This window comes from Lithobates pipiens, unplaced genomic scaffold, assembly GCF_037356315.1.
Source record: "Lithobates pipiens isolate NorthernLeopardFrog02 unplaced genomic scaffold, aLitPip1_a1.2 Scaffold_16, whole genome shotgun sequence".
NCBI classification, from domain to species: Eukaryota; Metazoa; Chordata; class Amphibia; order Anura; family Ranidae; genus Lithobates; species Lithobates pipiens.
Genome location: NW_027507748.1, coordinates 610,895,087 through 610,920,436, shown reverse-complemented (window position 1 = coordinate 610,920,436; position 25,350 = coordinate 610,895,087). Strand labels below are relative to the sequence as shown.

Sequence of the window (25,350 nt, the reverse complement as noted above, 5' to 3'; positions counted from 1 at the left end):
TCTTGCCCCCACTTTGCAAATTTACCACTTGCAGGTTGTACCTGAATATGATTGTAAGGTCAACTAATCATCAGCGTTTGCGTGTGCCCCGTTTACTCCATAATCTAGCAAGTCTTGTTCAAACAGCCCCTTAGCTTTCTCCAAACTACAATTCTGTGTAAGGATGCTCATAATGAGAGATGTGTATAGACAAATTAGCTTAAAGTTTTATTATCTTTATTTCGGTTCCCAAGATTTTCAGTGAGATGCGATTCTAGTGCATATCTTTATTACATGCAGACTGAAATTTCTTGTGTCTTGCATACATGCAAATTCTACTTACAAATCTCAGTATATATTTGCTCATTGCAAATGTTTGTATAGAGAACACATATAGCTTTATTTTGTACACTTTTAAAGCATATCATATTCATTAGACATGAGAGCGCCAAGCAAGACCTGACAAATGATGTTGAGATAATAAAGCAATTTTCAAGCCGACAAATCCCTCAGCCGTGCAAAAGAAATATGCCCATTTTATTAAGTGCCTTGTAGTCTATTAAACTCTATTTTCATTACTATTTTATTACTTGAATGGTTTGACCATGCAGAGAGTGTGTTTTGATGTGATCTGTTCTAATAAACTAGTAAAGAATAGGGAAAAGAATTAAAGGCCAGACTTTTCAAGGTGAAATCCAGACAGGTGGCAGCCACTGCACCAGATATGAATTGTAACTGTCTAGGCCTGGGCTAGACAAACTATGGCCCTCCCTGTTCTACATTTATATATTTATTTGGGATGTGGTAGCTTTTGATTTGGTGTCTCCACCTCGGTTTTGAAAATATGGCCCTCCAGCTGTCGCGGAACTATAAGTCCCCTCAAGCCTCTGCCTCTAGGAGTAATTGTCAGTCTTCCCATCATGCTTGTGTCTCTGGGAGTCATGCTTGTAACTGTCATTCTTGCAATTCCTCATAAGACATGTAATTCCACAACAGCTGGAGGGTCGCAGTTGCCCACCACTGAACTCTAAGCCAGGGGTCTCAAACTACAAGTCCCATAATGTAATAGTGCTGTCTCCATGACTACAAATCCTTTGGCTATTTTCAGGATTTGGTACAAAATAAGTACTAGTATAATAACTTTAATGCAGACTTAAAGAGGAAGTAAAGCCAAACTAAAAAAAAAAAAAAAATAGACCCTGCAAGGCAAAGGCATAATGAGCTAGTATGCATAGCATACTAGCTCATTATGAATAACTTACCTGAGATGGAAGCCCCTGAAGTGACCCTCGTTGTCCTCCTCCGACGCCACCATCTATCCCAGAGTGACTTCCGGGTATCGCAGCTCCGGCGCTGTGACTGGCTGAAACTGTGGTGACGTCACTCCCGCGCGGGAGCCACCACTAACGGCATGATCACCGCTAGCAGCGGCATGCTCAGTGCGCCTGCGCGCCACTGTCTACGGTGCATGCGCCGTAGAGAGCGGTGCCTGTCTTTTACAAATATCTCCTAAATGGTGTAGGTTTAGGAGATATTTCTTGCACCTCCAGGTAAGCCTTAATCTAGGCTTACCTGTAGGTAAAAGTGGTCTGTAAGGGTTTACAACCACTTCAAAGCTACTCCCACCCATTCAGCATTCTGGACATCACCCAGTAAACATGATGTCATATCCTGCAATAGCTTACAGTTTTCATATTCCCCACTGTGAATAGTTTAGTTGGCTGCCATACTTTCAGGGGGTATTTTGAGGGTAATACTTTGGGGTGATGACTTTCCAACCATAAGTTTGAAATAATTGCCTTAATTTACTCCCCATTGAAGTGGAATTTGATCTAAAAAGAGCATAAAGATTTGGTTGTATGAAGATTATTTTGACTTGCATTGGATGTGGTGTTTCTGAATTCTTTTAATATTTGTAAAACATTAGTCATTTTTAATGTTTCAAATGTTATACATGTTATTATTTAGTATTAGAACACTGGCATACCAATATATTAACAAAATCTTAAAAGAATCAAAATTGTCTCCCAAAATATTATTGTTGTTTTGAACCTTTTAGAAATTATAATTTTTATAAATGCGCTGTAGTACCTATAATCCTTGGGTAAAATGACTTGGCTGCCATTTCTTGTGCTCACTCCTGGTCAGCAATGGCTCTGATATAAGGGTACTGTTGTTGATGTTCCCAGGACCCTGTGAAAGGAATTGGCCAATCACTACACAGGGAGGTTTATTTACTAAAGGCAAATATCCTGTGCACTGCAAGTGCTCTTGGAAGTGCAGTTGCTCTAGATCTGAGGGAAAGCTCTGCTGATTTCTATCATCCAATCATATGCAAGCAAAAATGCATTTTTTAAATTTTCCTTGCATGTGATTGAGTAATCTTTGCAAGCTTTACCTCATTTACTAAGCTCTGGAGCAACTGCACTTGCAATGGACAGTATATTTGCCTTTAGCAAATCAACCCCAGTGTGTGGTTCTAATTAGCAACGTTGAAGTCTCTGTGCCACCTAGGTAAACTGTCTAGTGCAGGCCTACATAGGTTTGTACTGTAGATACAAGGATTACAGCGCACAGGTCTGTCACCAGGGAGAGAAGTCATTAAGTGTTCTGTAACAATAGATAGTCATGGAGATAGCTACTCCAGGAGTACATTGCCTATGACAAGCCTTTGGAATCAGTTCTGTTCCTTTGCTGTAGTTATGCTTTCATGCCTAAGTTTAGTTAAAAAAAGGTGATGTGTCCCTTCTGCTGATGGCTGTAAGAATCTTCAGATTCCCCACCACCACCCCCATATTATTCTGGTGCTGCGGGGTTTTCTAGCGATGAGGGACCTGTCATATGCACTCATCAAGAGTGCCGACTATGCCTACCCTTTCTGCCCACCTCTTTTTCCATTTATAGAACCGTTTTTGAAGCTTTCAAGAAATTTGCTCTATGAATGGAGGATGGTGGATGAATGAAATTTATTTTCACTTTCTTCAATTTTTTTTCTGTTCGCTTTTGTAATGTCTAATTAAAAAAATAAACACACTTTTATTTAATTCAAAACTTTGTTCACCATCTCTTGTGCCAGAAACATAATTTCCGCGCCAGAAAATTATTTTCAGTGCCTTTATAAAAGAGACAAATCAAAGAATATAATTTGTACTTTTAATGAGTTATAAATTATCTTAATTTCTAGATGAGAACAAATTTTGTTTTTCATAGTGATAATGAAAACCTCTGCTTTTCATGCTTTTTATGACTAAATTACAATGCTATAACAAAGTTGTAACATTCCTGTGCCAAAGATTTCCATTGACCAAACAGTGACTATCCCGGGGTCGGTGGACAGCGCTTTCATTTCTGCATCTTGTGACAGCCTGGTCACTGTGCCTACATGTCAGTCTGACTCAGCTTTGGTATCTTCTATTAGCTAAACTAACTGGTTATACCCTTTGGAATGCATTTTTTAAATAATCCTTTGATGAAATCACTAGGAGAACAATGACACTGGATTATCCACAGGTAAAGGGTTCAGGATCTCTCTGCTGGGATTTTTGACAGCAGCATAGAGCTGGCTTGGGATGACCCCCTGCTCTATTTCACCCAATATTTAAAGCAAAGGTTCTGGTTTCCAATATAATTCCACTTTAAGTGGCTCTAAAGTAGTTTTTGATTTTGATTCCTGTTTATTGATGTCTAAATGAATACTTTTTTTTTTTTTTTTTTTTTAGCAAATTCCAGATGTGTCTCCAACAGGAAGATACACTACTTTGGTGCCCTTAATCTTCATTCTTACTGTGGCTGGTATCAAGGAAATTATAGAAGACTATGTAAGTTGTGTTCAATTTCCTTTCCCTTCTTCCATAATTCTCACTATTCACATTATAAAAAATGCATTCAATGGAGACCTTGTTTGAGATGCCTCTGTAAAGTTTTCAAAAGCCTCATACACACTATCAGATTTTTCTGCTGAGTTTTTCCTTCAGATTTACCAAAACCATGTAGTGCAAGGGCCTGCCTGATTGCATACACATTGAAACTCCTAAGGTTTGACCTCATATTACATGGTTTTGGTAAATCTGAAGGAAAAAATCAGCAGACAATCTGATAGTGTGTATGGGGCTTTAGAAATGTGGCTCTATTGTACTTTTCACATACTGTATATTGTTTGAAAAAAAATCTTAACTGGATGGTTCTTTATGTTTTTGGTAGATTTGGTAGATTTAAAATATGTTATTTTCATAGGAACGTGCAGCTTCTAATGTTATCTCTTGTATGAATAGTGCATGATTTCTTTCATCCATTGAGGGATTTGTCTACTTGGTTATTATACAAAATGACAGTAGTTGTAACAGTTGTGAGACATTATTAGGTGTGACAGTTGGTAACATAATATAAAGAGTAACATTAGTCAGTATGACAGTTGGGGGGAGTATTCTGAACAGTGATGGTCACTATGGGATAGTGTGTGCTGAGGATAGAAATATGACATAGGAAAGGTTAGAATGGGTAGGAAGGATAAAGTAAGATAGGTTATAAAGAATAGGGTAAGATGTAGACTGAAAGGGTAGGATAGGACAATAAAGATAGGATAGAATGGTTGCAAATGAATACATGACTGTAACTCTTATTATACAATCAATTTATGTGACTTCTATAGGTTTACATTGATCCACCATTTGAGCTTGGAACATTAGAAGGTGACATCGAACCATTTGTTCTAATTGTCAAATAATAAAGCATTGTTCCAAAAAAGGCAGCTGTAACCTTCATTTTATATTCTTACTTGGTGGTAATGTAATCATGAACCTTGTTCTTAAGTACAGTTGAATATCGCTGCACAGTGTGGGCAGCGGCATGAATTATACGATTTTTTGTCAATCAAGACATGGTGCACTAAGCAGGGGGAGTGTAAACCAGACTGATCATGAAGCTACAGGACCCCATGTGTCGGCACTGTGCCCCGTGGTTTAGATAAGACACTGTGGGACTCACTCGATCAGGAAATGTTTCCACTCTTAAGAAAAGAAAACACCTGTACAAAATTATCACACATTTTCTAGCACTTAAGAATATTCTTGTGGCATGCTCAGTTTTAGTCCCCTAATTTCTCCTGTACAACCAAAATATCACTGGTAACACTGGATGCATGATTAGCAATAATCAGATTGCATGGCTAGCTTTACAGTAGAAAATAAACATTGAATAATAGATAGCTGAACTTCAGACAGGTATAAAAAGACACAAGTCCATCAAGTCCAACCTATGTGTGTGATTATATGTCAGTATTGCATTGTACATCCCTATATGTTGCAGTCGTCCAGGTGCTTATCTAACATTTTTTTGAAACTATTAATGCCCGACCCGCTGAAACCACCATCTGTGGAAGGGAATTCCACATCCTTGCCACTCCTACAGTAAAGAATCCTCTACGCAGTTTAACCACTTCAGTACAGTGCAGTTACACCCCCTTCCTGACCAGACCAATTTTCAGTTTTTAGCGCTCTCACAGTTTGAATGACAATTACTCGGTCATTCAACACTATATCCATATGAAACTTGCGTCCTTTTTTCCACACATATAGAGCTTTCTTTTAGTGGTATTTAATCACTAGTGGGTTTTTTATTTTTTGTGCTATAAATAAAATAAAATGTAAATTTTGTGGAAAAAAAATGCCTTTTTCTTTGTTTCTGTCATAATTTTTTGCTAATTAGTAATTTTTCTTCATAAATTTGGGCCAAAATTTATACTGCTACATATCTTTGGTAAAAATAACCCACATTAGTATATATTATTTGGTCTTTGTGAAAGTTATAGAGTCTACAAACTATGGTGCCAATCACTGAAAATTGATCACTTCTGATCAGGCCTTCAGTACATCAGGTGTACCTCATTTCTTGAGACACTAACAAGTCAGGAAAATACAAATACCCCCCAAATGACCACTTTTTACAAAGTAGACATTCCAAGGTATTCAGTAAGTAGCATGGTGAGTTTTTTTAAGTTGTAATTTTTTCCCACAATTCTTTGCAAAATGAAGATTTTTTTTTTATTATTTTTTTTTTTTTACAAAATTGTCATATTATCAGGTTATTTCTCACACACAGCATATGCATACAACAAATTACACCCCAAAATACATTCTGCTACTCTTCCCGAGTACGGCGATACCACATGTGTGAGACTTTTACACAGCCTGGCCACATACAGAGCACTAACATTGATGTAGTACCTTCAGACGTTCTACGAGCAAAAATGACGCATCTCATTTCTCAACCACCTATTACACTTTTGAAGGCCCTGGAGTACCAGGAAAATGGAATTTCCCATAAAATGACCCCATTTTGGAAAGCAAACACCCCAACGTATAATCTGTGAGGCATAATGAGTCTTTTGAATGGTTAATTTTTTTCCAGAAGTTTTTGGAATATGTGGAAAAAAATTAAAACGCATTTTTCTTTTACACAAAATTGTCAATTTATAAGATATTTCTAACACATAGCATGTATATAGCAAAAATTACACCCCAAAATACATTCTGCTACTCCTCCCGAGTATGGCGATACCACATGTGTAGGACTTTTACACAGCCTGGTCACATAGAGTGGCCGAACATTGAAGTAGTATGTTCAGGCGTTCTAGGAGCATAAATGACACATCTCATTTCATTCCTACCCATCACACTTTTGAAGGTCCTGGACCACCAGGACAGTGAAATTACCCACAAAATGACCCCATTTTGGAAAGCAAACACCCCAACGTGTATTCTATGAGACATGGGCTGCAAATAGGTACTCTGATGGCCTGGTGACATGTACTCTGGTACTCTGATGGCCTGGTGACAGGTACTCGGGTACTCTGATGGCCTGGTGACAGGTACTCGGGTACTCTGATGGCCTGGTGACAGGTACTCTGATGGCTTGGTGACTGGTATTTGGGTACTCTGAAGGGCGGTGACAGGTACTCATATGAACTGTGACAGGTACTCGGGTACTAAGATGAACTGTGACAGGTACTCGGGTACTCAGATGAACTGTGACAGGTACTCGGATACTCAGATGGGCTGTGACAGGTACTCGGGTACTCAGATGGGCTGTGACAGGTACTCGGATACTCTGATGGACCGTGACAGATACTCGGATACTCTGATGGACCGTGACAGATACTCGGGTACCCTGATGGACTGTGACAGGTACTCTGTACTCTAATAGACTGTGACAGGTACTCGGGTACCCTGATGGACCGTGACAGGTACTCGGGTACCCTGATGGACCGTGACAGGTACTCGGGTACCCTGATGGACCGTGACAGGTACTCGGGTACCCTGATGGACCGTGACAGGTACTCGGATACTCTGATGGGCCGTGACAGGTACTCGGGTACTCTGATGGGCCGTGACAGGTACTCGGGTACTCTGATGGGCCGTGACAGGTACTCAGGTACTCTGATATGCGGGGACAGGTACTCGGGTACTCTGATGGGCCGGGACAGGTACTCGGGTACTCTGATGGGCTGGGACAGGTACTCGGGTACTCTGATGAACTGTGACAGGTACTCGGGTACTCTGATGAACTGTGACAGGTACTCGGGTACTCAGATGGGCTGGGACAGGTACTCGGGTACTCAGATGGGCTGGGACAGGTACTCGGGTACTCTGATGGGCTGGGACAGGTACTCGGGTACTCTGATGGGCTGTGACAGGTACTCAAATACTCTGATGGACTGTGACAGGTACTCTGATGGACTGTGATTGACAGGTACTATGAGGGGTGGTGACAGATCCTCTTTATTGGGGGGGGCAATCAGTGTGCGTTGGTGTACACTGTAGGCGGTAACGAGATGTTACCGCAATCTCCTCCTCACACACGATCGGTGTGTGAGGAGGAGAACCCGGTAACATCTCGTTACCGCGGTTTGTTTACATTTTAGTGATCATTTGGGTAAACAGCCGGCCAATGGCTGTTTACCAGCGTCGGTGACGAGCAGTGTTCCCAGGGAACACGCCGCCACCGACGTGCACGCGCAGCGCGCTCACGATCGCGCGCATGCACCGTGCACAGTGGGGGTGTGACCATCTGTGATCGGCCGTGACTTCATCACGGCCGATCACGTGGTAAACAGCCATAACCAATGGCTGTTCACCTCGTTCGGTGGCGAGCGGTGTCTCCGTGACACGCTACCACCGAAGAAACAGGGATGCGCGCGCACGATCGCGCGCATTCCCTGTTTAAACGGGAGGCCGTCATATGACGGCCTCCCGCCGCAATAGGTGCGCCGCCTGGCCGTCATTTGACAGCCGGCGGTCAGCATCAAGTTAAGGTTAAACCTCTTTTCTTCTAATTTTAGTGAGTGGCCACGAGACTTGTTAAACTCTCTTCCACTAAAAAGTTTTATCCCTATTGTGGGGTCACCAGTACAGTATTTGTAAATTGAAATCATATCCCCTCTGAAGCGTCTCTTCTCCAGAGAGAATAAGTTCAGTGCTTGCAACCTTTCCTCATAACTGATATACTCCAGACCCTTTATTAGTTTTATTGCCCTTCTCTGTACTCGCTTCATTTCCAGTACATCCTTCCTGAGGACTGGTGTCCAAAACTGGACAGCATACTCTAGGTGTGGCCGGACCAAAGTCTTGTAGAGCGGGAGAATTATCGCTTTATCCCTGGAGTTAATCTCCTTCTTAATGCATGCCAATATTCTGTTTGCTTTGTTAGCAGCAGCTTGGCATTGCATGCTATTGCTGAGCCTTTCATCTACTAGGACCCCCAAGTCTTTTTCCATCCTAGATTCCCCAAGAGGTTCACCCCCTAGTGAGTAGATTGCATTCATATTTTTGACACCCAAATGCATTATTTTACATTTTTTTACATTAGACCTCATTTGCTATGTAGTTGCACACCTCATTAATTTGTTCAGAGCTTCTTGCAAGGTTTCCACATCCTTGTTCTGCACTGTCTCTCTGTGGAGGCTGCCAACTTGGTAGAGGAGCAGGGCTTTGTGTCTCCTATGTAGGGTGACCATTCTTGTCTCATCACCTGTAGTGGGTCGACATGATAGGTCCCTCCCACAGCTCTGCTCTTTGCACTGGCTATGTATAGCATATGTACAGCATATTGTCAGTTTCACTCCTACTTTCACATGAATATCTGGGTTATCAAATTAATTTGGACACAAAGTGTTTTTATATCCATTGTGGCTCTCGAGGAATATATTTAAATGATATTGTTGTGCCTGGCTTTTTGACTCACAAGGAATAGATTTAAATTGATAAGGTGCCTGATATTCAGCTTTAAGACAAGAGCTTTCAAATGGACATGAAAAGTGGAAGTATTGCACTACCCTACCTAATTGATATGTATAAAAGTGCTACTAATGAATATTTATATACAATACAACATGTGCATTAATGAATTAATAAATACAATATATCCATACATAAAGTGCTATACAGTGTATGAAAAGTGCTTATGCATGAAATAAGTGTAAAGTGATCAACAGAAAAAATCAACATCATCAGGAGGTGCCTCCTGATGACATCTTGATGAGGAAATGCATAGTGGTGGGATCTTCAGGTCACACAGAACGTCAATTCCATCCAATGGAATGCTGGCTCTAGGGGATCGCGGAGCAGCAGCGTCCTTTCAAAGAGAAATTGGCAGATCATTTCTGGTGTCGGGGCATGGCACCCCATTTCTGAGTGTACATCCTTCAATAATTTATAATGCACATTTTATTAAAACGGTATGTGCTATGATATTCCCTGTAATTTCATTCTTCCTTTGAGCTGGATTCATTGATGCGGTTCCATATCCATGGGCACCACATCACCCAAAAACCTATTTAGACCTGCCTAGGTATACACCTAGTGGGTCCATATCTGTGGGTGAGTGCGTACTCTGGTGGGAATGGGCACTGGGAATTGCAGTGATTATTTGCATGGTTCTGGAGCACTGCTGTATGCATTTCTTTTCAGGATCTGTTTTCACATCTTTACTGGGAACATACTTGGACTCACTTGATGGCTTTACACTTCTTTTATGCATAAGCACTTTTCATGCACTGTATAGCACTTTATGTATGGATTTTGCACTTAATAATTCATTAACACACACATTGTATTGTATATACAGTGATGTGATCCTCATTTCCTGTTCCTTTGCATGTTTGTCACACTTAAGTGTTTCGGAACATCAAACCAATTTAAACAATAGTCAAGGACAACACAAGTAAACACAAAATGCAATTTGTAAATGAAGGTGTTTATTATTAAAGGTGAAAAAAAATCCAAACCATCATGGCCATGTGTGAAAAAGTGATTGCCCCCCTTGTTAAAACATACTATAACTGTGGTTGTCCACACCTGAGTTCAGTTTCTCTAGCCACACCCAGGCCTGATTATTGCCACACCTGTTCACAATCAAGGCATCACTTAAATAGGAGCTGCTTGACACAGTAAGGTCCACCAGAAGATCCTTAAAAGCTACACATCATGCCGAGACCCAAAGAAATTCAGGAACAATTGAGAAAGAAAGTAATTGAGATCTATCAGTCTGGAAAGGGTTATAAAGCCATTTCCAAAGCTTTGGGAATCCAGCGAACCACAGTGAGAGCCATTATCCACAAATGGCGAAGACATGGAACAGTGGTGAACCTTCCCAGGAGTGGCCGGCCGCCCAAAATTACCCCAAGAGCGCAGCGACGACTCATCCAAGAGGTCACAAAAGACCCCACAACAACGTCCAAGGAACTGCAGGCCTCACTTGCCTCAGTTAAGGTCAGCGTTCATGCCTCCACCATCAGGAAAAGACTGGGCAAAAATGGCCTGCATGGCAGAGTTCCAAGGAGAAATCCACTGCTGAGCAAAAAGAACATCAAAGCTCGTCTCAATTTCTCCACAACACATCTTGATGATCCCCAAGACTTTTGTGACAACATTCTGGGAAATGAGGAAGGGGGCAAACACTTTTTCACACCACTGTACATATGTATAAGTAGCACTTTTATATATACTAAATAGGTAGGATAGCACAATACTTCCATGTTTTAGCACTCAGGTGTATGGTTTAATAATACTATTAAGTTGTAGCAACCCAGTTTCAGTATTTTGGAGTGGATTGGTACAATAAATATTTGAAATGTTGTGCGAGTGACCATATGTATTTTAAATAGACAAGACCTGATATTTTGCAAATTTACTGATAATTTGCATTGTTACTCAAATCAAAATATTTTTGACCTCCCGGAATGGATTTCAGCATTCATAGCAAGTCCTTCTTCAGTAAATTAGTTAATTGTGTTTAAATGGGTCCTAATTTATCATGCAGGCACCTGGGGATGTTGTTGTTTAGTGAATATTAGTGGTATTTATGGTAAGAGGACAATATTGCCACAGCTGCAGGTACAGTAATCTGTTAATTAGATTTATGATTTGTCAAAAGCTTTTGCACATGATGCTCATGTGTGTCTCAATGGGAGGCAGCACTTAACGGGATTAATTTGTAGATCATTTTACCTCCATCAGTCATTATGCCGGAAATTATAGCCTTTTCCTCCATATGTCCCACGGCTGCCAAGGGGGCTTTGTTCTAAAATGACAGACAGACAAAAAGTCCACTATTTGGCATGTATTATTGAAACTGGTCACCATAGCTAACAGTGACTAATGGAAACATGTACTGAGGAAGTATGGAAGATGGAACTAGACGTCTAAAAATACTAGATACCTGGTTTATATGCTGATCCAGTGTCTTTAGTATCTCTAAGTTCTGAGGCAGGAAAAAGCAACCTCTGTAAAACATGTAGCCTATATAGACACAGTCCTACTGTGTCTGATTGTAAACTTCTTCCTGCAATTAACTTTTAGAAAAATTAAGCCACAAAGTAACAGTCTGAATTAAAGTGATTCTAAAGCCTAAACATGTTTTACCTTAAAGTGGATGTAAACCTGATTCATGAAATTTGACTTAAGCTCATATATCTCTAGTGTTTTCCCATCTCTCTCCAAAGCCCTGAGTCTCATGTCTTTCTGCTGCTCGGTTCTTCTGTTATCAGCATGATAATTCTCACAAGTTCTCTGGCTTGACCTGATCTGGAACAAGTATGCAGACAATGAAGTTTCAGTTCCTGGCCAGCGTACTTGTTGCAAGTCAGTGTTGAAGGTCTACCAAGCAGCTGGCATTTTCAGAAGCAGTCTATGTTTATTTCTCATGGCGGGCTTCCTTGAGTATTCTTTATATAAAAAGGTGTTGGGGGGTATTACAGTGACTCCTGCTTTGGGTTGAATGATGTCTTGAAGTAACCCTGTCTATTTTAGCTATTAGAATAGATACTTTGCCTGAGGAAGAGGCCTTAAAAAGTCCTAAAACCGAACTACGGGAACAAAAACTTTCATTTAAGTATATTCTTCAATAGCTACAAAGGTTATAAATCCACTTTCCGTCCTTAAAATGCCTCTAAAAACCCAGATATTGACTTGTGACATCATCACTGTTCTGTGGCCATTGCAGAGAGCAGAGCTGTGGGAGGGGCCCAGCTGGCCCCACCCACTACAGGATCCCTGAAGAAAACGACAGGAGGGGGCGGAGACAAGACCAGTAACCCTTCACAAGAAGAAAGAGAAACAGTGACCGGTCTTTATTGAAACTCGTGTACAGAGGCAAAGTTTCACACTGGATTATTGCACAGATCTGGAAGAAATAAACAAATCACACCAAGGGTCAAGTAAGAATAAACATGACTCTTGTATTTAGACAAGATTTGTTTATCCTGGAGTTCAGCTTTAAAAAAATGCACTTAACATTTGTTGAGTGAAACATGCAGATTATCTGAGGAGAATGCTTCTGTTCTACCTGCTGAAAACTGCCACAAATATGAACCTCTTCAGACTTTCCTGTTTGATGCTTTGAGCACTGAGACTATATAGGTATAGGGAATGCACACATTTGTCACCTACACAGGCTTGTGTGTACAACATTTGTAGGACTGTTTCTACCTACACAAAACAAGAAGTCCTCACCCATCTAGGGTACCTGCGTCAGATTAGGCCTTAGCCTAATGTTAATAGGAAGAAGACAATCAAGCCAATATTTGACCCCAGAAAAAATGGGGTAAAAAAAAAACCTTACCTAAGCTATAGGGGAAGACCGGTCTGCAGGTAAGGGTATCTTTATCCAAATGAGGGCTATCATACACATTCTATAGTGACCCTATTATGAAGACAAGATTTCAGGGCTACTTATTCAACACTTTGTTTTCCAAAAAAATTATAAAGGGAATGGTGTTTCTCAAGGTCATCTCCAGGTTCCCCAACAATCTGAGAGAGAGAAAGAAGAAGAAAAGAGAAGAAAAGGAGGGTGAAAGAAGAGGGAAAGCAAGGGAGGAAGGAAGGGGAAGAGGTACGTGCCTAACTTGAGGCTAATGTAGGTTGAGGAGATGGTGGAACATCTTGATTAACTAATATCTCAATGAAATTTGCGCATGGTTCCCAGATTTTTTCGAACTTTGGGATTGTATTATTCAAGATACTGGGCAATTTTTCTTGGGTCATTATCCGTGATATTTTCCGTTTCTGGAAGGAAGGGTTTAGGTTTCTTCCACGCCTTGGCTATAGTTAGCTTGGCTCCTGTGAGGATAAAGTGGATTCATTTTTGTGTCGCCTTTCATATATGAGGCATATGAGCATTTAGGAGGGCTACAGATGGGGACATTGGAACCTGGCAATTAGTCACCTTGAAGATTAAATAAAAAATTTTGCTCCAATAGGGGCGAATCCTTGGGCATTCCCACCAAATGTGAGCCATTGACCCAGAAAGTTGGCAGCCTCTATAACAAGTCAGATCTGCTGACAGGTATATGGCTGCTATTTTAGTGGGAGTAAAATACCACCTGGTTAAAACCATGATATTATCTTCCATTAGAATTCCCTTGAAGGATTTTGAGCAAGCCTTATGCCAGGTGTCCAGGTCCCATTTGTAATTGAAATCGGTTTCCCAAGCTTCCATATAGGAAGACTTCGCTGTAGGGTGAGTGAGGGATGAATATATCACAGAAATGCCTCCCTTGGCTCCATAGCCTGTTCACACCAAGCCTCATATTTTGTGAATTGGGGCGGCAACGGTTAATCCTTCCAAAGTTGGTGTAAGAATTGTGAGATTTGACTGAAGCAGGATCGTTCTGAATCCGGGAGTTCCAATTTTTTAATACAGTAATCAAGGGTAATAGGACCCCCAGGAGTAAAGAACTGTCCTATACGGTATAGTTCCTTATCCACCCACCATTTGAACGTTTGTAACTCCAAACCTGGGCAGGAAATCCGGGTTATTGAATAGGTGTGCGAGGGGGCGCTCTGCTGAGATAATGGCTGGGTGATTCCTAAAGCTGTTCCAGAGTGCACAGGATTGAGTTAGGGAAGGAGCCATTATGGGTGGTCGTTTTTTGATTGGACACCATAAAAGGGGGTCAAGGGAAATTTGGGAAGCTGCCTAATCCGGTTTTTCAGACTTTGAGTAGACCATTGAGAGTTGTACTAATCATGCTGCTATAAAATATTTATGTAAATCGGGAAAGCCAATTCCTCCCTTATTTCTATGATGAAACAGGGTGTTTTGAGGTACATGATAGCCAGTGGTTCCCCAGGTGTATTTGAGTATCTTACTCTGAAGGGTTTTCAAGTGATTTTTTTGGACCGGGGTAGGAAGTGATCTATACTATTAAAGAATTCTCAGGAGAAGGGTCATTTTGATTGAGTTGGTCCTGCCAACCAAGAAAGGTCGTATTTGGACCAGGTTTTAAAATCATTTTCTAATTTCTGTGGTGGGTAGTTGTGCTCATAAAGAGTCTCTGTGCGAGCTGTTAGTGTGATGCCTAAATATCTGATTGAGGAGTCACTCCATTCAAATTTAAATGATTGCTTAAGCAATGATACACTTAGGAGAGGGAGCGAGACATGAAGGGCCTGTGATTTCTCATAATTAACATTGAGACCAGATATCTGAGAGAAGTTATGTAGGACTTGCCATAAATTTGGTAATGAAGTTAGCAGCAATGTTACAACGACTGGCCATTATTTTCGTCATAATCTTCACATCATTATTTATGAGGGAAATTAGCCGGTAGTTACTAATTTCTTTGTGATTTTTGTCAGGTTTTGGGATGATTGTGATATAAGCTGTGTTGAGATGGGTATCCAAGGGTTCACCTTGTGTTTTGGCATTAAAAAATGTGGTTAAGTATGGAGCTAAGGTTTCTGCAAAGGCCTTATAATGGGGAATGGATATACCATCAGGACCCAGTTCCAGCCCCATTTTGAGGTCTTAAATGACCTCTAGAACCTCCTCCACTGAAAAGTTGGTCTTTAGTAAATTTTTGTGTGGTGTCAAGGGTTGGTATGGGAAGGCCATCCAAATACCTATCAATAGAGTCTTTAGCAAACCAGGTGGGAGAGCTATATAGATTAGAGTAGAAGCCTTGAAAGGTGTCTAGAATTTTAACAGGATAGGCTGTGGGGGGTTGACCCGAAATTCGGATTTTAGGTATAGTGTTAACCCTAACTCAGGAGGAGAGTTTCACAGCAAGCAGAGATCCTGTTTTATTTGCATGTAAATAAAATGTATTACCGCTCCAGCGGATTGCCTTCTCTGCTTGTGTAGTAAGGAGAGATCTAAGTTGAGATCTAACTTGGCTTTATCTATCAGGGCAAAACATTGATTTGTGTGGAGATCTGAATTATTTTACCCCAAATATAAGCCTTGTGTGCAGCTCATAACCATTCGGCAGAGGTTTCTCCATTGTCATTAAGGGATAAGAAATCTTGGCGTGCCTTATTGTTTGTCTCCACCCTAATCAGATTAGAGAGGATGGTCTTGTTAAGTTTCCAATGACCTTGTTTTCTGCTTAGTGCACTAGGGCAGATAGATATGAATACCATCGAGTGGTCTGAAAGGACTGTGTCTTTGATTTGAGCTAGATATGAATGGGAGCAGGGATGTAGAGGTTAAAATATGATCTATTCTAGCATATGTATTGTGTGGGAGTGAGAAGTGTGTAAAAATCAGTTTTGAGGGATTCAGTTCCCTCCAGGTATCGGCAAGGTTATGGGCCGCTAGTATTTTGGCAATTTTGAGGCTTTTATTGGTTGGACAAGTCAATTGGGACCTGGGGGGGTTTGGATTTGTCTAAAGTCTGATCAAATGCTACATTCAAGTCTCCCCCAAAAATGATTGTGCCTTCTAGCATAGGAGTAAGTGTGTCCATCATGGTTTTAAAAAAAGCAGCTTGACCCCTATTGAGGGTATAGTAGGATACTAGGCAATATAGATGTCCTTCTATAGTGCCTTTCACTAAAAGGATTCTCCCTTCTGGGTCTATGTATTTAAAAGTCTTCTCAAATTGTTGGTTTTATTTTCTGCACAGGCCAGATGAAATTGGGGGAAATGTGGGTTAATATATTTGGGAATTTACTGTATAGGAAATTGTGTCTCCTGAATTAGGAGTACATCCACTTTGAGAGATTTGTAGTAATCTAATATTTTCCTCTGTTTGGTTGGAGAGTTTAAACCCTGGACATTATGGGAGGGATTTTAAGGTAGGTCTGTCTGGTATCAGCCATGGAGATCAAGGATCGCACCCATTGTAAACAACCCCACTCACCCTGAGTAGTCTTCTGTCTGGAGTCATGTCAGGGATCTCCTTCAGCGGGCATGTGAGGTATAAGATGTCCATCATTAATCTGGAAATTCGAAGTTCTGCAATAGATGGGAGTGTTAGGCATGTAGGAAGGTTTAGACAACCTAACCCTTCAAGACCTACTGGTGTCCATGGGATAGGTGGAGGCACACCCTTGTACAAGGTGCCCTCAACAAAAATGAACTGTTATGAACAGCATGGCAAAATATTCAAGTCTTAGCCCTCCGAGAATCAAGCAAAATCAACTCTGCCTGGCCCCTCACAAAAAATAAGGGGGAGGGAGACACTAGGTTCCAAGATCTTAAAAAAAAGCAAAAACCAACAACCCCTGTCAATGGTTACAGATGGGTCTGAGTTCAGATTCTAAGTCCGAAAGAGGAACATGGCAAAAATAATGGGAGGGAGTCCTTATTCAGGTGGGACCATTGTCCTTGATTTTCTTCGCCTTTCCTTTTTTCCACAGTGGGGATTGTGGTCTTGTCAGAGTGGGTCTTTTAGCCAAACCGGTATTAGCTGGGGAGGTATCCATGTCGACTTCATGAGAGATGAACTTTAGTTGTAGCAGTAGTTGTTCTCCTTCTGTAAGGCTGCAGAAGGAATAGGATCTCCCTTTGGCATAAAATTTGACCGCAAAAGGAAAAGCCCATCTGTATTTGATTTCTTTCTGCATCAGGACTAATAATAATGGTTTTAGTGCCCTCCTGCGCTGAATAGTAGAAGGGATAGATCCGCAAATAGCTGAATTGGGTGGCCTTGGTATATCACTTGTGGGGAGGATCTGGCCTGTTTCATGACCGCTTCCTTTTTTGGAATAATAGTGGGGCTTGGCAATGATGTCTCTGGGTTTACCGTCTTTCCTAGGGGGTCCCAGGGTTCTATGGGTTCTATCTAATTCCAGGCAATGTTGAGGTACATTAGGTAGCATGGTTCTGAACAGTTCCTGGACTGCCAATGATTCGTCCAGAACTGTTTCAGGTAGCCCTCTAATTCTGATGTTGTACCTGCGAGATCTGTTCTCAAGGTCATCAATTCTAGAGATGGTAAAATCCAGTTGTACCTGAACTGTATGTATATGTTTCATATTTTGATTTGATGAGGCCACTGTTTCTTCCAGTTTGTGTTCAATTGAGTCAATTCTTGATCCGAAATTTTGAGAGTCAGCTTTCAGGTCCCCGGTAATTTTAGTTGCTGTTTGTGCAAGTCCCTTATCTAAAAGGTCAGAAAACTTTTGGAATAAATCCGCCATTTGTCTTGCTTCATTACTGGGAAAAGCTTCTGCAGTAACAGAAACAGTTTGGGCTGCAGAATTGTGCCCTAGGGAGGAAAGGGCATACTCAGATATCAAGTGGCCATGTAGGGGCTCAGTGGAGGCTGGAGACGAGGTAAGTACCTGAGAGAGTCCTGCCTGGGGTCCTGAGGTAAAAGTTAGAGCTGCTGAGTGGATAGCCTGCTTGTGTTCAGTGAGGCAGAGCACCCTGGAGGCTGAGTGATATGCTGGGGCGGCCATTTTGGATTTTTCCTCAGCGAATACCAGTCCGAATTGCGGCCGTATGTCCTTCTTTTCTGGGGTTTTTTGTATATGGGGGTGTTCCCCGGCTGTTGAGCCATTTTAGGGGCTGTAGAGTCGCTATGCTGGTAAGCCGTGGGTACCGCTGTATTCGGCTGGAGTGCATCGCCCCCCAGCCTTGAGATATTTCATTAACCCATGCCAATTAGAATTTTATGTCCTATGTGACTATAAATTCTGTTGTATGTTCCTGACACTCATTTTAACTGAGGAAGCCACTCAGATGAGTAGTGTAACATTCAAACATGTCCAGTTAAATGTGATTAACTACTTCTGGCTATTACATGCATTTTTTTAATTCATAATGTAAATATAATTATACTGTATATTCAATATTTTGCTCTCTTATTATTGATATGTTCTCTTTCTACAGAAAAGACATAAGGCAGACAATACTGTTAATAAAAAGAAAACAATAGGTGAGTTTCTATCGCTTGGTTGTTCTTCCTTTGTTGTAACCCTTATTATTTTGGCTTATTATCACTTCACATGCTTAAATAAAATGCAGCGATGTGCTACCTGGTTACAGTCTCTTTGCAGGATATTTAGGTTATAGGTGGACATTGATGGGCTGAATTACCTGCTGGATCCTTCTATTTCTTGGAGATAGCAGCAGTAAGATCTCCCCATTGGTGTTCCATGCCGTAAGGCTTTTCGTGTTCATCAAGAAAGAAGGAAGATCCATTTGCTGTGTATTCTTCGTGTTTTCTGTTTATTTGTACTTGGATGGCTTAGTGTTTGTGCTTCATTAGGACCAGCTGTCAACAGCCTTTTGATTGTGCTTGTTTCCCTGTAAAAGTCAATGGTGACTACAAGCGGGATGACCTAGCTTAAGAAGAACATTCACTACAGATTAAATGCCCCTGCCAGTGTATTGTGAACTCTCAAACTGACCTTAAATGCAAGTTGAATGCACCGGAAAGCAAGCTGCATTTGAACATTAAAACAAGCTCAAAGCCTGTCACCTTAGGCCTCTACTTTCCTGCATCCTTGTAGCACTTCCACTTTCATACAGCTTTATTGGTTACCATGGAGCCTTTGTGTTTACCAAGAAGAAGAAAAATGGCTACCACTATCTTTAGTCCAAATTGTAGTAATGTATCATAAACCTATCAGTGGGAGCTACACAGAAGGCAGGCAAGTATAAAGGCTGTTTTTTATTTGTCATATGTGTGTTGCCTCACAGACACAAATCCAACACCAATCTGATTCAGAACCTTTGTTCTCCAGTTGTCATCTTAAAGTGCAAGATTGAATATTTCTGGCTGAGAGGCAAGACAAAAAAGTTGTTACTCTAAATAGATCTGCACCCCATTAAAGATTTGTAATGCATGTTATATCTATGGCAGGTTTTACTGTTGTCTTTGCCCCCACTGGGAGGATTACTGTTCACTTCTTCTCCTGGTGACATTTTACTGGCATAAGAAGTAAGGGGAAATCTCCGTCACAAGGACAGTGACTCTACCAATAAAATTATTGTACAAAATACCTACGTAAATGTGACATGCATTGGCTGTCTCACCGATGCCAACACATTCTGGATTCAGCATCTTCAGCCATGTTGATTTGCTGGACAGAATAACGTAACTTCTTCACATGTGCATGGGAGTTCATTCATCCTGGTGCCAAATCATGCTAACAATGAGCAGCTCAGTGTACAATCAAATGAAGTTTGTGGGCAGATAGTTAAGCTTTTATTGCAAAAGAGACGCAGTGGGGTTGATTTACTAAAACCGTAGAGTGCAAAATTGGGTGCATCTCTGTATAAAAAACAGCTTTCAGATTTTTTTTCTCAAAGCATTCTTGAACAAGCTGAAGTTAGAAGCTGATTGGCTACCATGCACAGCTGAATCAGATTTTTCACTCCCCAGTTTTAGTAAATCAATTCCACCATGTTTTGTGAGTCATTAACTCGGGAGGTGTTGAAGCCAGAGACAGGCAGAAAGTTAGATTCAATTTCAATTTCAAGTCCTGAGCTACTAGCCAGCCTAGAGTTACTTGTCACTAGTTGCCTAACCCAACTCCTACCCTTCCCTGCCCCTAATCCCGCCCCTAAACACGCCATCACAAATTATTTTTTAATTTACCCCGTGTACACACTGTCCCATCCTCTCTACACACTGCACCCCTATATATAATGGCCCTCTTTTCACTCAGTACACACTGCTCTTACTCTTTTTTTACTCTTTCCCACTCCCTGTGCACACTGCCCCCTGTCATGAATGCCTCTCCCAGCCTATTAGTGGCATGTATACATGTATGTCTTTACACAGTTCAGGGCAAGGCTGGAGGGCACAATATTGGGGGCAGGAGGGCACAGTATAGGGGGACAGGAAGGCACAGTACACGGTGGGAAAAATTACACAGTACAGAGTGGGCAGGAGGGTACAGGCTGGGAAGGAGAGCACAGTATAGGGTGGACAGGAAGGCACAGTATAGGGTGGACAGGTGGGCACAGTACAGGGTGAGTAGGAGGGCACAGTACAGGGTGGGTAGGAGGGCACAGTACAGGTCAGGCAGGAGGGCACATTATGGTAGGCAGGGGGGCACATTACAGGGGGGGGGGGGTAGGATGGCACAGTACAGGGTGGGCAGGAGGGCAGAATAGGAGGGCACAGTACAGGGTGGGAAGGAGGGCACAGTACAGGTCAGGCAGGAGGGCACATTATGGTAGGCAGGGGGGCACATTACAGGGGGGGGTAGGATGGCACAGTACAGGGTGGGCAGGAGGGCAGAATAGGAGGGCACAGTACAGGGTGGGCAGGAGGGCAGAATAGGAGGGCACAGTACAGGGTGGGAAGGAGGGCACAGTACAGGGTGGACAGGAGGGCACAGTACAGGGTGGGTATGAGGGAACATTATGGTAGGCAATAGGGCACAGTACAGGGCGGACAGGAGGGCACAGTATGAGGGGTGCAGTACAGGATGGGCAGGAGGGTACAGTACAGATGTCACTGGGCAGAGCTCTGTCTCCCATCCATACATTTTACATAGCCTCGACACAGGCACTAACATGTCCTGCTCCCCACAAAGCACACTGACACTGGAGCTAAAATCAGATTCCCTTACACATACAGTAGCAAGGGTGTGCACAGTGTATAGCTGGCTACTGTGTTCTGACCCGTGGAAATCCATAGTCAGAATGGCAGCTCAGTTGCAGCAGCCAGCCCTACACTGTGTGTAGCTGTGTGTAATGGAACCGGATGGGGTGGATGAGCTTTTAGTGCCTGTGCTCAAGCTGTGTGCCGTGCAGGGACGGGAGACTGCTGGCATAGCATTAGGAGTGATAGAGAACGTTTGGTGGGTACAGCTGAACTCTGGGGGAAAGGGTAGCCCCCTAGATCTGCCCACAATCTTACCACTGCTTCTGCTTGTGTGGATGGGATGTATATTGCTCTGATCCATGTTGTCCTCCTCTCCTGTTCTTAGAAGGTGATCAGAGCAGTACACACCCCGCCAATGCTAGGACAATGTCATCTGGTGCCCAGGGCAAAGATCTCAAACTACACCCCCCCCCCCCCCCCCCCCCCCAGAGATAGGTGGGGGCATGTGCCTGAAACCCTGAAACAGGGAGTGATGTATTGGTACGTCACAGTGCCTATAACTGCCACCTCGTTGCAGTATATGTACTGCGGTGGGTTGGCAAGTGGTTAATTACCATGTTAATTGTAATATGCAGCATGAGGTGGTTAGTGTATTGCCACTGGTCCATGATGCATTAGTGAAAAATGGCAGTTAATTACCCCTTTGTACTGCATTAGTGGCAGTGTTAATTAAGGACTAGGAAGAGCCTGTTAGGTGGAGATACTCCGCCTGAACTCTGCTTGAAAGGGAAGTGAAGGGATGGTCCTTCCTAGGCTTGTGCCGGGTGCAGGATCACACTCGGCACATGCTATGTAGAAGTAGCTTGGCAAGTGTGTATAGTCACAAACAGTGTATTTGTCCAGCCAGATTGTAGCAGCACACTGCTAGTACTTCACCTGTGGCTGTGCCGCCCAGGGCTTCTGTCCCTTCTGCCCCCCCCCCCCCAATTGTACTGGCCCTGCACCCTGCCCACACAAGCAGAAAATGGTGGAGATTTCTCCTTAACCTCTACAAAAGTGCTAGAGGAGTGCCAGAAAGTGCAGAGGGAGGACTGAACTGCAGGGGGCCCTCATGGACCTGGGCAGTGCCAAGGTTGGCCCATGCATCAATATGGCCCTTGGCAGCAACCACCCCCCCCCCCCCCCAGACGGCTCCATACCCACCCTCAGCTTATTTCCACTCGCCTAATGTGAGCAGGCAAGTGGAAATTTTGAGGGCTGGTTTACGTACTTCTTTCAGCACAGGTTTTCTTTTTTTTAGAAAGCCTGTATGTTAAGTCATATACGTATTAACTTTAAAATCGGAGATAACTGTTAATACAGAATCTTATAAACACTGGCATGACTATAAAATAAGGTACTTCTCTAATTAAAATGTACACAACCTTTTATTTTTTTTTAGGTGAAAAGATAGCATTTCAAACAGAGAACTTTACAGAAATGTAGACACCCTAAAGCTGTCTATACACTGATCAAATTTCGGCTGGTCCAGCAGCGGCCCAACCCCGCACAACAGTCGATCATTTGATACTTCTGTTGATGGAACATACTGGAAATTGTTTTCTTGATCAACCGCTGATCAGTGTATTCTGACAGCAGCGGGAGCCGCTGCTGGAATACACTGTCCCAGCAGGGGGGGATTCCTTCATCCACCTTGTTTATGTGGCTGGAAGAATAGATCATACATTTTTGGCTAAATGAAAAAAAAATTGTGTATGGGCTGCTTAATTCTCATGACTTTTCAAGTCGTAATATAAAGCATTCCATTAAACACTAAAGGATAATTGCATTACAGTGTATATCACAAAACATCATTCTGGTAGAGCATAGGAGATAATAACTGCAGACAGGAAATATAGCCAGAGATAATTGCAAATAAAGCCTCTGTCTGCATTGTAAGATTACTATGAAAGCTATAGATGTTATGCTGAGCAGATCATCTCTTTAATCAAGGACCTGTGTCTGATTATTCTGGAAGTGATGGCAAGAGCCCACCATCAATCCTACAGACAGTGATAAGTGACAACATGTGGGTGTGGCTTAATGGGAATGTCCATGGTAAAATAAGCATGGATTGATGAGTTTGGCTTTTTGATAGCATGGTAGATTGACATAGACTGCCCTGTTGGCAAAGCAAGGCCCCACTATGTGAGCTTTAGGCTGTTATGTCTAGTGTTTATGGGACTTTTGTGAGTACATTGCATTTTATTCATTGCTTTTAATAAAGTCTTGGTACTAGCTAATACACTAGATGGGTGCACCCCTTTAGGTATACATCTTCAGAATTACAATAAAAACTACACTCCATGTAGGTATACAAGGGAAATGAATACAGCTCTGTAATTATTAATATGTTATCAAATGCATTTTTTTAAATGCAACCAGTGTAAATACCCAACAGGGGGAGGGATAAGCAGCACAGGGAGCCAATCAGGTGTTCTGCTGCTGCAAAGAGCATGCTGATAGGAAAAGAAGGCAGAGTAACAGAGTGATGAGCTCACCAGTGTGCTTCTTCTCCTTTCACTGACCAGTTACAGGATGAGCTGACTTGTAAGTGAAAGTGAAACTGCAGAATAGTAAGATAAGGTCCCCTTCCCTGCTAGTGAGAGCTCTGCTGTGGGGCATAGCTGTTTAAATCTTATGACTGAATGGATAGAAATACATATCCTATGGCAGGTAAAAGGCTTTTATCTATCTATCTATCTATCTACACACATTGACATTTTCCACATTTTGTCATGTTGCAAACAAAAATGTAAATCTATTTAATTCGTATTTTATGTGATAGACACAACAAAGTAGCACATAATTGTGAAGTGGAAGAAAAATGATAAATGGTTTTAATTAAAAAAAAAAAAAAAATATCTGAAAAGTGTGACGTGCATTTTTATTCATCCCCCCTGAATCAATACTTTGTAGAACCACCTTTCCCTGCAATTACAGCTGCAAGTGTTTTGGTGGATGTCTCTGCCAGCTTTTCCCAGAGAGTGAGATTTCTGCCAATTTTTATTTGCAAAAAAAGCTCAAGATGTGTCAGATGAGAACAGCAGTTTTCAAGTCTTGCCACAGATTCTCAAATGGTTTGGACTTTGACTGGGCCTTTCTAACACATGAATATGCTTTGATCTAAACCATTCCATTGTAGCTCTGGCTGTATGTTTATGGTCATTATCCTGTTGGAAGGTGAACCTCCACCCCAGGTCTCAAGTCTTTTGCCTCTTTCCCATCTTTTGTCTCTTTCCCATCAACTCTAACCAGCTTCCCTGTCCCTGCTGAAGAAAAGCATCTCCACATGATGCTGCCACCAGCATGTTTCATGGTGGGGATGGTGTGTTCAGGGTGATGTGCAGTGTTAGATTTCCGCCACACATAGCGTTTTGCTTTTTGACTAAAAAGTTACATTTTGGTCTCATCTGACCAGAGCACCTTCTACATGTTTGCTGTGTCCCTCACGTGGCTTCTCGCAAACTGCAAATGGGACTTCTAATGGCTTTCTTTCAACAATGGATTTCTTCTTGTCACTCTTCCATAAAGGCCAGATTTGTGGAGTGCACGACTAATAGTTGTCCTGTGGACAGATTCTCCCACCTGAGCTGCGTATCTCTGCAGCTCCTCCAGAGTTACCATGGGCCTCTTGGCTGCTTCTCTGATTAATGCTTTCCTTGCCCGGCCTGGCATTTTAGGTGGTTGGCCATGTCTTGGTAGGTTTGCAGTTGTGCCATACTCTTTCCATTTTTGGATGATGGATTGATCAGTGCTCTGTGGGATGTTCAAAGCTTGGGATTTTTTTTATAGCCTAACCCTGCATTAAACTTCTCTACAACTTTACCCCCGACCTGTCTGGTGTGTTCCTTTGCCTTCATGATGCTGTTTGTTCACTAAGGTTCTCTAGCAAACCTCTGAGGACTTCACAGAACAGCTGTATTTATACTGAGATTAAATTACACACAGGTGGACTCTATTTACTAATAATGTGACTTCTGATGGCAATTGGATCCACTAGATGTTAATTAGGGGTATCAGAGTAAAGGGGACTGAATACAAATGCA

General features: G+C 42.1%; 1 protein-coding gene across 1 annotated transcript in view; it reads left to right on the top strand.

Annotated features, from left to right (window-relative positions):
- The window catches only part of ATP8A2 (ATPase phospholipid transporting 8A2), a 1,022,388-nt gene that overhangs the window by 176,392 nt on the left and 820,646 nt on the right, over positions 1-25,350 (top strand). The window contains exons 4-5 of the mRNA XM_077484049.1: positions 3,699-3,797; positions 18,592-18,637. Of these exons, the coding sequence (XP_077340175.1) occupies positions 3,699-3,797; positions 18,592-18,637 (145 nt within the window). The remainder of the gene's footprint in view (positions 1-3,698; positions 3,798-18,591; positions 18,638-25,350) is intronic.